The sequence below is a fragment of the Prosopis cineraria genome, unplaced genomic scaffold (genome assembly GCF_029017545.1).
Source record: "Prosopis cineraria cultivar Desert tree isolate PC_DT_omini unplaced genomic scaffold, ASM2901754v1 PC15, whole genome shotgun sequence".
NCBI lineage: Eukaryota > Viridiplantae > Streptophyta > Magnoliopsida > Fabales > Fabaceae > Prosopis > Prosopis cineraria.
In genome coordinates this window covers 4,223,177-4,239,866 of record NW_026555346.1, presented here as the reverse complement: position 1 = coordinate 4,239,866, position 16,690 = coordinate 4,223,177, and the positions used below count along the sequence as shown (strand labels likewise).

Sequence of the window (16,690 nt, the reverse complement as noted above, 5' to 3'; positions counted from 1 at the left end):
ATTGGGTAAAAAGAGAATGATTCTTTAGAATAAGTTGACTCGGTAAAGTCCATAATAGAAACTTAGGCCAAATCAGAACCATACGAATACATGAACAGCTAACAATTTACTGTGCCCATGGGATGTTATTGCTCCAAGCATCCCTCCAAGCATCCCCTTGTTTCAAGGGGCTTTGCTTTTTGAAAATTAGGTTGATAAAATTCTGGATCAATCAGACCGTTATGCCCTGCTGGAACATATAGAGGAGGGCACAGTAATTAAGAAGGCAATGACATGCTTTATTGATTAAAAAGGGATTGCAAGGTTCCCCATGATTGGAGGAACATGGGAGCAGGGAGGCTGTGCCATTCTCCTCTGGCAACGTTTCGCCAGCGCTGCTCGTGTAACCCTTTTTCCATATAATTTAACAAGTCATTCTCCTAAGGACACAATTTCAACGTTATTTAATGTGATCTTATGATTTAAAAAAATGTCTGATGAGTAAATAAGAAGTACATTAATTTTTATTTATAAAAATAAAGAAAATATTCAGAATTGTACTAACTATAGAGGGATTAAACTCATGAGCCACATAATAAAATTGTGGGAGAAGGTAATTGAACACAGGTTGAGATTGGAGGCAAGTATTTTTGAGAATTAGTTTAGTTTTATGCCAGGTAGATCAACTACAAAAGCGATTTATCTACTAAGAGGATTAATGAAAAAGTATCGTTGTAAAGATAAAGATTTACACATGGTTTTTATTGATTTGAAAAAAACTTATGACTGTATACCAAGAGAAGTGCTTTGGAAAGCGTTGGAAAAAAAGAAAGTACGGATTGCTTATATTAAAGCCATACAAGATATGTATGAAGGGGTAAAAACTAGTATAAGAACGTCTAGTGGTCAAACAAAAGATTTTTCTATAAAGATTGGACTACATCAGGGATCATCTCTGGGTCTTTATCTGTTCAACTTGATCCTAAATATTTTGACGGAACATATTCAAAGGAAAATTCCCAAATGTATGCTCTTCGCGGATGATATAGTTCTTATAGCAGAGATAAGAGAAGAGGTTAATTGCAAACTTGAGTTATGGAGGAGGACATTGGAGTCGAAAGATTTCCGTCTGAGTAGGAGTAAGACGGAATATTTATATTGTAAATTTGGTAAGAGACTATTCGACAATAATTTGAAAGTGAAATTAAGAGATTAAATTATACCTCAAATGGAAAAGTTTAGATATTTGAGAGCCATTATTCAAAATGATGGCGAAATCAGTGGAGATATTTCACATAGGATTCAAGCTGGGTAGTTTAATTGGAGAAAAACTAAAGGAGTTATTTGTGATCGTAAGGTGCCTAATAAACTTAAAGGAAAGTTTTATCACACTGCTATCAGATCGGCAATGTTATATAGTAGTGAATCCTGGGCTCTAACGGGACAACAAGAGCATAAAGTTGGAGTAGCAGATATGAGAATGTTACGATGGATGTGCGGACATACATGTAAAGATAAAATTCGAAATGAGCACGTATGCGAAAAAGTACGGGTAGCACCTATTGAGAAAAAAATGGTAGAAAATCGGTTGAGATGGTTTGGGCATGTACAAAGAAGACCAAGGGAGGCACCAGTGATAAAAGTGGAACATATAACTTTAAGTCCGATTAAGAGGGGTAGAGGAAGGCCTAAGAGAACACTCTTGGAAGTTGTTGAATGCGATCTCTTAATTAATAATATTTTTAAAAGCTTGATAAATGATAGAGTACAATGGCGTCTTGCAGTCCATGTAGCCAACCCCACCTAGTGGGATAAAGGCTTGTTGTTGTCGTTGTTATTCTCTTAAGGACACAACGATGATAACGTTAATTAATGTTTCATTTGTGCTAAATATTCATCTTTTTTTTTTTAGACACTGGCTGATAAATGACAACACCGTAGCCCCTTCAACGATGCTGAAGTTGGTAGATCCAGGAGTGCCAACTTCATTTTTCTCTCATTCCCAACGAAAAACTAAATTTTTGAGCCAGAAACAAGCTAAAAGTCTGTGTTTACAAATATTTACATTGAAAAACTGGCTCCTGAGTCTATAAAAAGCGATCCCTCAACTATAACTCCTTTGGATCTATCTGTAAAATTCAAATGGGGCAGAAATAATAGAATAAACCAGATTCATATTCCTGGTCTAAATAAATATCTAGAGAATATATCGTTGGAAGAAACAACCAAATCTAATCATGCATGCGAGTTTATACCAAGAAGTTTGGAGCTAAATATATTTAGTTTTACTTGTTAACTTGTCTTGTATTTGTAGTGAGATAAATCTAGCTATATTTTTTTATATTAGAATTCATTTGAAGTTGTGACTGATTACTATAATTTTAGGTAGGGGTAGTAATTCTAGTTAAGTTCAATGAGTCGACCGAATAAATTTAAAAAATTTTATGATTAGACTTGGGAGGTTAGAATATTTGTTTTCAACTCTAGACTTATTTAGATTGTCCAAACAAAATTGAAGAAATATATAAGCCAAGTCAAAGCCAAAAAGACTTAGCCTGAATACTTGAATGTTTTATTAATAAAATAAGATAAAAATTTAAAAAATGTTAATTTTTAAAATAAAATTGAAATTAGATAAAAAATCAAAAATACAATAAAATAATATTTAAATATTTTAGTATTTAAGCCATCCCAAATAAACTTAAAAATTCAAGGGGTTAGAGTTGGGTTTAATTATATGAGTTTTTTTAATGTTTGGATATGTTAAGTCAAATTCAAATTGGCCTAGCTAAAACAAATCTGACCTGCCTGAATTATCAGTAAAGTAACATCACTCAATGAAATCATGGCAATTATTATACATGGTATTCATATAATTATACAAATTAACGCATCACATGCTTGCAATAAGACATGATTGATCAAAGCTCATCAGTGGCTGGATTATTTTACTTGTTTTTGTTTTCTATAAAACAATAAGGTAAGGCCACTTCGTTTTGATAAAATACCCACACCAAAGTTCTATAATTTTGGGTCTGCTATCTCAGTCACAATTTTCTTGCCTTATAGGAAAAGGTCCTCCCTTTTTTGGTTAATTGTGAGTAAGGAGGGACTCAAGCTCTCGACACCATGGTTCATTGCCACATGTTCTAATCCTCTAAGCTATAACCCCCTATCTGCACTATATCTATATATTCCCCATAGTACCCTGTACGAGCGAAAACTTTCCTCCTCCTAACCATTTTGACTTGAGAATGCGTGAAAACGTCACTCTCTTTATAAGAATGGTGTGTCTCAAGGTGTGAAGTAGAAAAGAAAGGATTTCATAACTAGGATTTTGAATAAGACAACCTTTTCATTTTTTATTTTTGAAAAAATAATAAGAATGAAAGGTGTTATGCTTTCTATCATCCTGGTTTCTGTAAGACCTTCCATATAGTATCATCTCTGTAGTAGAGTTTAACTATCAAGTTTGAGATATATTGGTATAGTTTCTCTATGCCTTGAACATCAGAATATTAAATTAAAGTATGAATGAAAAAAAAGTATGAAATAAAAGCATATTGACTATTGATTGTAAGGCCCTAATTCTTAATTGGAAGGGACACCAAAGGCCCCTGCCCTTCCATCTTTGGATAGACAGACTTCATCTTAGCCTTGAAAGTTTAGAGGTGCATTTTAAAAATGCTGGCATTAATGTGTTATTATTCTTGTATTATCCAGGATATTTTACCACAATGTGGAGAGTGTAATTTTAGTAGCATTAGTTTTTGTTTTTGTAAGTGTGAGTTTTCTTTCTTTGTGTTTTTTTTTAAATCTACGTAGTTAATGTTGTTACCATCCATGTCGTAACTATTCTCCTAAAATAATTTATCGAATTGTGCGCGCCATTCCTCTATTGGAACCATGCTAATCCTAAAACGATTTTATTTGGAGTGAGGAAGAAGATACCTACAAATAAAGTGAAGTCATCGTAGACTATAGCGACCCAAGTCATTATAAACTATACCTATAAAGTGAAATTATTTGTAATTTATTCAATTAAAATATTTTAAATAATATAAATAGAACTTTATGTAATGTGGCACACCCAATCTATATAAATACTTATTGTTATTATAGATTATAGCGACCCATGTTACCGCACACCATGCAGATTGCGATAGGCTGGATAAGGATTCCTGTTTTCAGCGTTCAGATCCAGAGAGATGACATGAGGCTGAAGAAAGCCTGGTCCATTTTAACATAAAGGGCTGGGTTGCGTGTAAGTGGGAAGCCCAATAAGATCACCGTGGTTTTCCCAATACTTTGCGTTTTGAAATATTTGGGCTTAGGCCCTAGCTATGTTTGACAATTTGGACGACATTGATCCACAGGTCAATAGCCGCGACGAGAGGTTTTCTAAATTCAAACTCTTCTTCCGCTTATTATTCATCATCAGACTATAAAAATTGAAAACAGCACCTCATAATTCAAGAAGTCTTTTTTAAAAAAAAAATTATCTCTAAATATAAGGGGTTGTTGGCATTTTTTTAATGAATGGATCATCATATCCTTATTAAATTGAAAAGAGAAAAAAATACTCTCATTCATTTACTTAAAAAAAAAGATTCATTTTTTTATTTAAAATAATTCGGAGAAAAATTAAAATGCTATTGTGTTTTTAATTTAAATAACTAACTTTTATTAATTTACGTGATTCAATTAAAAATATTTTTTATATAGGGATGGAGAGAGTTCTTTCTCCAACTATCCTATACTCCCTCTTGACTACAATTCAATTTTAGAAATTTTGATTGATTTAAAATTTAGAGTATTAAATAATTTTTATATTTATTTTTTTAATTATGCCTCCATTTCATTTATTACTTTTTCTAAAAAAAATCATGCATTTAAATTTTAGTTAATATTATCAAGATTCTTGTACAGAGTATTTAATGAAGATATAAATATTTTTAAAAATTTAAAATTTTAACTAATATTATTCATAAATTATAAATTAATTAACTATGATTTATATTATGATATGGATGGAATAAATCACTTTTTAGAATCACCAATTAGTTCAAAATATAAAACATTAATTAAATTTTATGTTTTTTATTATTTATACTCTTTTTTTCATTCTTTTTTAAATGCTTCATATTTAAATACCATGCACATGTTATTGAAAAAACTGAAAAACATAAATATAAAGATGTAAATACATTTTTTAAAAATAAAATTTTAACTAACATTCTTTTATAAAATATGAATCAATTATCAACGACATACAATCATCTATTATGGCCCCGATGGAGAATATTTTCGCCTCTTCAGCATGCTAGCCGTTCTAAATTAATGTGTGTTCGAGCTAATTTTGGGAAACTGTGACGAGGACATTCAATATGAGGTTTGATGATGTAATCTAAGACGCTTGATGTGTTTCATCAATTTGACTAATCCTCAGCTGACCCTTCACAGCACTTCCACCCATCAATTCACCATCATCATCTTCCCGCAGTGCGGCAGCCCAAAAAAAAAAAAACCAAAAAAACAAAATAATTTTAATTAAATTATCATCATAGCAGGAATTCCAATATCATGGAAACCAGTGAGGGATGCACGGGGACTAGCCGGCCGCCCATACATATAGATTCGAAAATAAGGATCAGACTCATTCATTTAAGATTATTTTTATAAAAATTTAAGCTTAAAAATATTATTTTTTTATAAAAATTGAGTTTTTAATTCCAAACTTGATAAATTCTGAAACAAAAAGGCTTAAACTTAAGCAATCCTTTTGAACTATTTTATTTTTTAAATTAAATTTAAACTTTAAAATATATGTCTATATTTTAAAATTTAATTTTTTTATTATTTATTTTCAATTTTCAATATTATAATTTGTATTTTAAAAAATATAAAATGTTATAATTAAAATTTTTAATTTTTTAAAAATTTAAATAATAATAATAATAAAAGATTTATAGATCTTATTTTGAACCTTTTAAATAATATTGAGACTTAAAAGTTAAATAATTTTTAAAAAATTAGATTTAAAGGCGTGACTTTTATGAGCTCAAGCCTGCACGCTTTTCACCTCTACATACATCATAGGTTGCATGTGCATAGAAAAAATTATAATTTTTATTTGTAAAATAGTTTAAAATGAATTTCCCCGCATTCTTTAATTTCTTTTCAATTTAGCCATTCAACCGTTGAACTTTTATCCGTCCCCAATGGAAACCTCAGCAGAGGAGGCGATTTCGTGTGGCGGCTGATCACATGCACAGACACGGCGATGAAGCCAGGGGAAAAGTGAAGAGTGACATAATTGTTACATATAAAAATGGCGATGAAGCTTGTGTGTTCGGAAAAAGTTTATACTTTATATACTCTTATTTTATTTATGAGTCATGTTTAATATATTTTATTAACATTAAAAAATTTAAATTTTATTAAATTTATTTAAAAATTTAATGAGTTTTTACCTTTATTCTTAATAAATATTCTTAAATTTTATTACCAATATTTTTATTTAAAATATTTAATAAAGGTAAAATGTAACAAAAAGGTATTGAAAATTAACAAGTAATTTATAAATAAGATTATTTTTTTTCATATCCTATAAATAGTTTTAGAGAAGTATATGTGTGAAGTGAAATTGCACAGGCACTTTTTATTTTCCATGACATTTTAAAAAATAAATAAATAATATTTCAATCCTATTTATAGGATAAAGATAAAAAAAATTTGATTCTATTTATGAGACATTTGTTAGTTTTCAATGCCATTCTTTATATATTTATTCTTATTAAATATTTTTAATAAAAATATTAATAATAAGATTTAAGAATATTTATTAAGGGTAAAGGTGAAAATATGTTAAATTTTAAAATAAGTTAATGAAGTTTAATATTTTTTATTTTAATAAAACGTATTAAAAAATTTATAAATAAAATTAAAGAAAATATGTTAAAAATAAAACACGTGGACAAACACAGAGGACCCCAACTCGACTGGTTATTAATCATTGGACAATTACTGTCGTCAGCAACGCAACCATGCAAGCTCAAAATCCAGTTTCGCTGTTGCAGAGTGATATGATATATTTATAGGGCCCCATGACGACGCATCGGAGAATCTATGTTTAAAAATCAAATCCGTCATTCAACCAGTTGAAATAAGAATTTACAGTTCAATGGTCGAAGTGGGATTACCCCGTGCTCGAACCAATCAACAATAAATCAATATATTTTAAATAATATACGTTTTAAAACTATTAATCAAATTTTTATATTAACATAAAAATGTCATTTAAAATCAAAAATCACAAATATTAATTCCCAATGCTGATGTTTCTCCTGGTTAAATTCTCAAACTAAAATTTTATTCTCTTAACTTGCAAAATTTTTTAAAAAAAAGCTCAAAATCCAGAAAGCAATTTCCAGTTTTAGAAATTAGAATTAAATAAATAAAATAAAGACAGACAACTGAGGTGGGTATATTACAAAGCAATTTACTGTTTCAGAATTCAGAAGCAAAAAAGCATACTGAATTCAACACGAAAAGTGCAGCAAACTAGCGCGGAAAATGGGAAATAAACCTGGAATGCGGCCAGACAAAGGAGACTTATCAAGGATCGAAGAATAGATAATGGTGTCTAAGGCAACGGAGTTTGAAGGGTGACAAATTTCGGACGGCTTGAAGTTCTCTCATAGTGAAACGCGGCGTCTAGATCGAAGGAAGGAGAGAAGACTCAAGAATGGATCATTGGAGGATAGATCCAGGCCGTGGACGACTTTAGGATTAGGGTTTTTTTTTAAAAAATGAAAAATAAAAATAACAAAACGATGTCATTTTGCATTTTGTAGAAGGAAAAAAAAAATAAAACATGAAACAGTTAACCTGTTAAACCAATCGCTTTTTCCAATTCTTTGACCAGTTTAGACATGTCGCAGTTCAAAAGGATCAACCAGACCAGACTAATGATCTGTTCACAGTTTAATCTATCAGTTCAATCCGATTTTTAAAACCTCAAGTAAAATGAGATGAAGTTGAGGTTTTTTTTTTGGGAAGATGAAGTTGGTGTTTCCACATGGCAGGTTGGTTGAATGGAATTATGAGCTCGCTTAGCCTCTTGTACGCATTCGCTTAGAGCAAGCAGTGCAGCCCCCAAGTAAATTTGTTTCACACAACCAAATTCACTCCACTGGATATCCCCGTCCGACATTTTAGACTGACGTTCGTCAGTTCATGTTTCGAATCCGGACCTATCACACAGTCACCCCCCTCTCTTTTACAGCCTATTGCTGCCTATAATCTCCTTCTCATAATCCAAAACTAAACGAAATGCCACGGGGACTCTTCTAGGTGACAAATATTATGAGAAACCAAATAATACAGCTTATTTTCAACTCCATACAGATGTACAAATTCATTCTAGCTACGTGCACCAAAAAAGAGGTATCGTTATGTGCTGAGCCAGGCTGCTATAATCATTCGAGTTTGTCGTATTAAGTTGCAGTAATGTATTTGTTTAAATTTTATTGATAAATAATTTCTAACATGTTTTATTGAAATTATGAAAAAATTTAAACCGTAAAAAAATATTTTTCTAATATCTAATGAAGATAGAAAGATAAAGATAAACATAAAATAATGAAATGCCCTTTAAACATGACAAAAATTAATTTTCTCTTTTATCCTTATCCATGCCGGAGGTAATTCGGTTGATTGAGATGTCCCTACATTCTGATAATCATTTGCAATAACAAAATCAGGCTACCCCCGAGTCAGGGACCGCCTTCATAAATAATTTTCTTTGAATCTTAAATTCACGGCTCAGGCCGATCGGGTTGGATGTCCAACAATAAGTGTTTGCTCGTCAATTTTAGAGGTTAGAACGAAGTCGCTGATCAATTTAAACGAATTCATTTCAAGTGACTGTCTCAACGATAGTGCCACGTGTAAGGAAAAAAGGGGGGATGTGGCTGATTTCACTACATGATTGTATAAAACTGATGAAGTCAGAAAAGGATCTAGTGTATTGACCCAAAAAAAAAAAAAAAAGAATAGGATCTAGTGTGCAGGCGCTGGGATTGACATAAAGCGAATGGAATATTAGTAGAATTCATTCTTATAAATACGCGTTTAATGCAAGGCCAGCGTGCCATTGCGAGAAACACTCCAAGGCTTTTTTCTTTTTTTTTTACCGTAATTCTATGAACCCAAAAGAAGGTTACCCAAAAGTTGCCACGTAAAAAGCATGTACCGAAATGCAATAAAAATCATTTAAATGGGGGAGCGAGTTTGACGTTGTCAATAGGTAGTTCATGCCAAGAATAACTTTAAAATTAAAAATTATTTTTTTTATTCAATAAGATTTCAGTTTTTTTTATTAATGTGATATTTTATTCACTGTTAAGAATATCTGCAATGGTATTAGAGGTATACTCATGATAGATCCAACATAATATTATTGATGTTGGGTTTGCAGTAAGTTTTTTATCTTCTTCCACTTACACTATCTTTTTTTCTTAAACAAAATGTTACCATCTAATATCTTTTTGTTTATTTTTGCAACACAGCGGGTGAGTTTTACAAGCTAGTGATTAATTCTCGTTCAGAATGCTCTAATTGCATTGATTATCGTGATAGGATTGCTTAAGACCAACACACTATCTCACTTGCAATTAAAGAACAATAATTTAACAGGGACCCTCAACCCACTCTACCAAGAAGTTGAGTTACCTTCTTTATAAATTTTTTGAGATAGACTAAGTAAGCAACATGATAGCTACTTATCTATCTAGTCATCAATTGAAAATGAAAACATAGGAAAATAAGAGCCTTATATTTTTAGGTAGTTTCATAATATGATAGTCTCATCATCATCACCACCCCTTTTTACCTCTCCCAATCCACTCAATTTGAGTTTCATTTTATGCTACCCTCATCATCATTCATTTTCAACTCACACATTCCCACTCAATTTAAATCGTTCATGTCTTTACTCGATGATCCTTAGTTGAATATAGTACTTCTACTTTTAAACATGGTGGACCATCAAATGAAGCATGTGTCACCTGTCAACAGTCAATTTTTTTTAATTGAATCATCTTAATTTGATATAAATACGTTGATCACACAAATAAATGAAATACTTGAATTTGAACAAGAGAAGAACATGCAACAACAATGACCATAGCGTATAAAAAAATAAGATGTGATACTAAAAGTAACTATTTGTGAGATAAAGTAATTTTTACTTTTCATTCATATAACTTAACCATTCATAATTAATTAATGTTCATAAAATTTAAAATTTTTTATTTTTTATTGATAATTTTTAATCCAACAACCTTATAATAATTTCTTTATCATAGTAATAACAAATATTTACTCATCATTTTCATTCTAATGATCTAAAAACACTCAAACAAATGATTTGTCTAATAGTTAAAGAAAGTAAAAAATTTACCACGTACCTAATATCATTACTAATACATTTAATCTATTGTTAGGTAAAACTCCGATATCATTGTAGATATTCTTGATAGTAAATAAAATATCACATAAAAAAAGTTAAAATCATTCATTTAATAAACAGCTTCACCTTTTATTAAATAAAAATATGATTTTTGATTTTAAAATTGTTTTTGATTTAAATGACTTGTTCACAATTTTAAATATATTTTTTATTTGAATGATTTTTGATGTAATATTTTAATAAATACTTTTTAAATTGCGGCATTAGAATAATGTTTGTTTAGTATTTATAGTATACTGGTGAAAACGCAAACACTACCACTGGCCCCACTGGGTCTTGTAGAACACTAAAATTCGGAATAACGAAAAAGGGCGCTCTTCGTTACTCTACAGCGACTTATGTTTCTTCAGAGACACTGCCTTGTGAGACTTGAGACTGAGATGGCATCGCTGATTGATCCACGTGGAGGTACTTCTTCCACTAACGCCCCCTCAAAGTCCCTTGGAAGAATTTACCCAAATACTTCCGAATTTATTTTACTTCAAATATAAATGAAAATAAAATTAAAAACTTAGTGTGTGCTTGATTTTTAATTTAATAAAAATTTATTTAATAAAAATTAATTGTTATAATAAAATTTATATCTGAATATATTTTTTTAAAAATTATTCTGATATACTAAAAGTTAATTAATTTATGATAATAAAATATGTTTTTGAATGTATAATTATTAAAAAAGATATTAATTTATAATGATTTGTAATTTTTATTATATAAATATAATATATTTAAAATATTTAAAAAATATAGTAAAGATTTTAAATAATATAAATTTTGATTTATATTGCTAAAAATTTGATCTCTAGTTATTTTTATTTTTTTAATCTATAATTTTAAAAAAATTTGATAAAAATTTATAATTTTTATTATATATTAATGTTAAAAATTAATATAGTTAATTATTTAATTTATAATATTAAAAAATTAATACTAAATTATTATTATTAAAATAATAATTATATTTTTAATGAATTAATAATTTTTTAAATAAAAAAATAAAAAATTAAATTTAAAATAATATGATCAAATAATATCTTACTTTTTAAATTTATTTTTTAAAAATTTTAAATAATTATATTTTAAAAATTTATTTTTTATTATTATTTAAATGTGTTTTTAGAATGTATTTTTTTATAAATATTTTAATTAAATAATTTTTGATTTTTGAAAAATAAAATTTTATTTTTTAAATGTGAAAAGTAAATAAATTAAACGGACCCTTAAATACTAGCACTGGGAAAGCCTTGGCCGCCAAAGCATTCAATGATTGATGGTACAGGATTACTTTTTGCGGACCATTAGAAAAAAAAAAAAAAAACATGGATGATATTCACATCTTGCGCCAAAGCTGACTTTAAACACGACAGCTCTCTCCTTTTCTCCAGTTATGGCCACCGCGGCTTCCTCCTCCCCCCAACCACCACCTCTAATTTCCTTCTAAACTTATTTCCCCTCTCATCCCTTTCTCGTCGCACGCCACCCACCATCCTTCCTCAAACGGAATTAAAATTCATGGGTTTTCTTTCCTGCAATGCCAAGTCTGCAATCGCCACCAGCCGATGCGATGCACTCTGCTGGGACGTCGACGCGGTCCCAAAAGCAAGGAATTATAAGCAGAATAAGAAGCTGCCGGAGATCAGAAAGTTTGAGTATTCGGACCTGGTGGATGCCACAAATGGGTTCTCGGCAGATAGCTTCTTGGGGAAAGGCAGCCACGGCAGCGTCTACAGAGCAACCCTCGACGACGGCAAGCTCGTCGTTGCCGTCAAAACATGCAAATTCAAAAAGTCATCCGCCAAGGGCCTCCTTAATCACTGCCCCAAGTGTGCGGGTTGTACCAAGTGTACTAGCCCCGCAGAGAACGAGATCGAGATTCTCTCCAGAATCCCAAGCTCTCGCCGCATCGTCAACCTCATCGGCTTTTGCACGGACTCCAACCTCAACAAATTGATTGTCGTCGAATACATGCCAAAGGGTTCCCTCCACGATCTCTTGCACTCCTCACCTAATCCCCCCTGTTGGGCCTCACGCGTCCGTTTCGCATTGCAGGTGGCGGAGGCGGTTCGAACTCTCCACTCTTCCAACCCGCCAGTCATTCACCGGGACATCAAGTCTTCAAACGTTTTAATTGACGACGACTTGAACGCGAGACTGGGCGATTTCGGCCTCGCTCTCAGGGGACACGAAGCGGATTTTAGTGGGAAGTGCACGCTACCGGCGGGGACTTTGGGATATCTTGATCCATGCTATCTCGCACCGGGGGATCTAAGCGCGAAGAGCGACGTGTTCAGCTTCGGGATCTTGTTGCTGGAGATAATCAGCGGTAGGAACGCAATCGACGTGAAGTACAGCCCACCAGCGGTAGTTGAGTGGGCAGTGCCGTTATTAAAGCAGGGCGAGTTTGAGGCTATCCATGACCCGCGGATAGGGGCGCCGTCAGACCCAAAGGTGACAGAACAGCTGGCGGTGTTGGCGGCGAGGTGCGTGAGGTGGAAGGCGGAGAAGCGGCCGCCGATGGGTGAGGTAGTGGAGTGTTTAAAACGAGTGAGGAAGAGGATTCGTGGGCGGCCGATATGGAGCGTGAGGAGGCGGATGGGGCGCATGGAGAAGAAAGCAGAGGCGTTGAGTGAAAGGAGGGAAGAAGTTGGGAGGGTAGTGAAGGTGGGAAACAGAAGGAATGGGAAGGTGTCGAGCGTGGGGGTCGTAGGTCACGAGGCGAGTGAAGGGAGGAATGATCAAATGGTGAGGTCGAAATCGATTGGTTGTGAAGGGGAGGTCAAAATGCAGTGTGATCATGACGGAAATGGGCAAGTCGGGTTGTTTGTGGGAAGGAAGGCGCAAGCGAGGCTCCCAAGGTCCAGGTCCGTAGGAGTTCACCTCAAGTGGGCTGAGCTTTGTAACCATGAGCGGATAGATTTATAGCTATAGTTTTGGAGGACACGAAATGCGTGGAAATTAAAGGCACTGCTTGGATCCTATTCATCCGCATCACAATCAGTTTTGTTTATCTGTGTATTAACTCTCAAACTAAAGAAGCGCCCAATTCATCTTTTGCCTTTCTTTTTTCAGCTTGTCACCTCTCTCTCGAGGCTTGAAGCCTCATGGCAGCTTTTACTTGTTTGCCGCTCTTCCCACTGCCTTCCCTTGCATCTGTCTCTCGGTTTCTTTTTTTCTTTTCTTTGTTTTTTTTTCGCATGATTTTTATATCTTTAACTTTTTACCCGAGATTTAATGTATATGCTTTCGTTGTCATTAACGATTCGTATTGTGCCTTGTCTTCCTTCATATTGTGCGGGGGCTGTTACCTCTCAAATATTGGGTGAGACCGGGATAGAGACACAGTAGCGACTTTAACGGCGTGCTGTTAAGCTTACCTTCCTTGATAAGTAATCGGTTTGTAACAGAATTAGTTTGCCGTTGAATTCTTGAATGGTTCTCGGGCAGTGGGAAAAGGCGGGTTGAGTCATGAGTGACAATGCAAGAATGATATATAGCAATGGACACAGGGACGGCCCCAGATACAGATCACCGTGTTGTTCAGCATTCTGTAAACGTGATAAGATCAGTGGGAAGCATTTATGATGGGCTTTTAACACCTACCCCCTCCGTCCCGCCCCTTCCCTGCCCCCACTTATAATTTTTTTTTTAATTTTAATTTTTAAATACAAAAAGTTGTTGTATGAATTATTATATTCTTATTAAATTAAAAAAATAAAATAACAATTCTCATTAATTTTAAAAAAAATATTTTTTATTTACAATAATTTTATTCTTATTTTTTATTTTTTAATAACAACTCTCATTATTCTTATTAAATAAAAATATGTTTATGTGATTTTATTAAAAATATTTTATATATGAGGATGGAAGGAGTAGGATGCATTTGTGGCTGTCAGGCTGCTTAGAAGCGCGAATTCTGGTGATATATAGGGCTCCTGTTTTTACGTGTCTACGTATGACGTGGTTGGGCCCATTATATTGAATGCGTTTTGGATTGATTATACGGTATATAGATATCCTGATTAGAGAAAGGCGAGGGAATGAAGCGTGGTGGTTTGCAGTGAATACAATACCAACTTGTGAGGATAAAATTAAACTGGGTGGCCAGCAAGCACTTAACAGATTTGGTGTTAGATTTTCGAATTAACATTGCATTGAAAAACACAGAGGAATTCGTACATGTGTGGAAGGAGATTAGGAGAGAAAACAAAGGCTACCCTATCCGAATACAGTGGTAAAATTGAAAGCAACCATTGTGGGTGGGTTAAATGATTCAATGCAGCGGATAAAGGGTCGGTGTTGACAATCGGAAACAAGCCAATTTTCGAAGTGTGATATTAAAACCGTTGCAAGCTGGGTTAGGGCTGTTTCGGTGGAGAATTTTCAACGTCATCTGTTATTAGTATACAATGCCATTATTGTTCGTCACGAAAGTTTCTCCTGTAAGATTCGGGAGAGAAGATGGAGACGGGGAAGATGCGAATGCACTTGCGCGAAAGTTGTGGGAACGGAAGAAAGGGTAGTCAGTGTTACAGGCGGCCCGGTGGGACCCGACATTTAATAAGTAAGGATGTATATTTTTTTTTGTTTACACAATTATTCAGTGCCTAATAAATTCAATCGAGCCTCCGTGGAAATTCCGCATTGGACCGGCCCGTTATCACTGGATCGATGCCCATCCCCACAATTCGCACTGTATTCCTTCTTCTTCTTCTTGTTTGTTTGTCTGTTTGTTTTTTTTTTTTTTTGCGACGAGATCTTCATACCGTATTTCTCGTGATTCCTGGACGTTTAATTCCAAGCTGTTTACTTTGTTTCATGTTTCGTTTAGAGGCTTGGATGGAAATTACGGTGGGAAGGGAATATCTGTATCTTAAAATAACGAATATTTTATTTAAAAAAAAACGAATATTCGTCCGATACAAGGCCCAAGAAGTGAGAACGCGTAATGGTTAATGTAATCTTTTAGAGTTTACTTATTATTGTTAATTTTTGGGGCGGGGTGGGGAATTCTCCTTCAAGGAGGCAGAAGCTCGTCTTTTGTTATTCAGGCCCAGTCCAACAAATTAAAATATTTTAAACGAGTCGGCCCAACAGTCAGGCAGCCGATTAGTAGACGGGAGGAAAGGTAACAATAAAAATCGTGAAGCCATTTGTTGAAAATAAAAGCTAGTGAAATGCATCTATGTTGTTTTTTTTTTTTTTTTAAGTTTTTTGTTTGGGGGGGGGGGGGTGGGGAAGAGAATCATAAATGATGGGAAAAAGTGTTGACTGGGTTGAAGTAGAGAGGGAGGGGCATGGGGAAATGGGAGGGAGGGTGGGAGAAAAGAAAGAGGGAGGAGGGAATAAAAAGGGGGATGAAGAAGAGAAGGAAGAGGGACAAAATGCAGATAGAAAGGGGGTATGGCAGTATGGATGGAGGGAGGCGAGGGAAGAACAAGGGACGGGGGAGGGTGTAAAAAGGCTGCCATGAAGCGGAGCAGAGAAGGCAACAGATCCGCGCACTGTGTGATGGTCTTGTCACTGTCCTTGTCCGCTGTCGCCTTCCTCTATTATTTACCCCCTCCCCCCCCGGGTTCTTCCCTCTTCCTCCCTTCTTTCCCCCTCCCCCTCCCAAGGAACAAGGGAAATGGTTTTTTCGGTGCATCTGCACTGGAATGAGTGCTGCCATATTTTTTTTCATTTAAGCCACTCGTTTCATTCAAGAAATAGTAATCATTATCTTCATCATCATACAACTGCTGGTCACGCTCCCCCATGACCGGCATTTAAATTATATTTTTCAAATAAATTTGTAGAACATTTTAAATTAAAACAGGTCGTTCATATAATACGAAATAAATGTAGTTATTTGTGTTATTAGAATTATTTATTTATAACTGTTAAATAGTTTTATTCTAAACATTTCAACGCTGTTGTTTTTTTTTATTTTAAAAGTATCATTAAACATCATTCCACATATTGTTATTGATATTCTTAGTTTTTTTTTTGTAAATTTATTGAATTTTTACTCCATATTCGACTTTTATTAATTCTACGTAGTCTCTCCTGCTGGAGACGATGGAAGATTTTAACGATTTTCCTGCCTCTTTCTCTCATCGTATTTTCTCTATTCAAATCTTAAATCGGCCCAATTCATCTATTCTATTCTTTTTTTTTTTTTTAAGAACAAAAACT

The 16,690-nt window shown here is 33.5% G+C and overlaps 1 protein-coding gene across 1 annotated transcript; it reads left to right on the top strand.

Annotated features, from left to right (window-relative positions):
• Positions 1–11,796: 11,796 nt before the first annotated feature.
• On the top strand, positions 11,797–13,565 carry LOC129294149 (serine/threonine-protein kinase-like protein At3g51990). Its single transcript, XM_054932299.1, has one exon. The coding sequence runs from the start codon at positions 11,837–11,839 to the stop codon at positions 13,433–13,435; it is 1,599 nt and encodes a 532-aa protein (XP_054788274.1). The 5' UTR covers positions 11,797–11,836; the 3' UTR covers positions 13,436–13,565.
• The last annotated feature ends 3,125 nt before the right edge of the window (positions 13,566–16,690 follow it).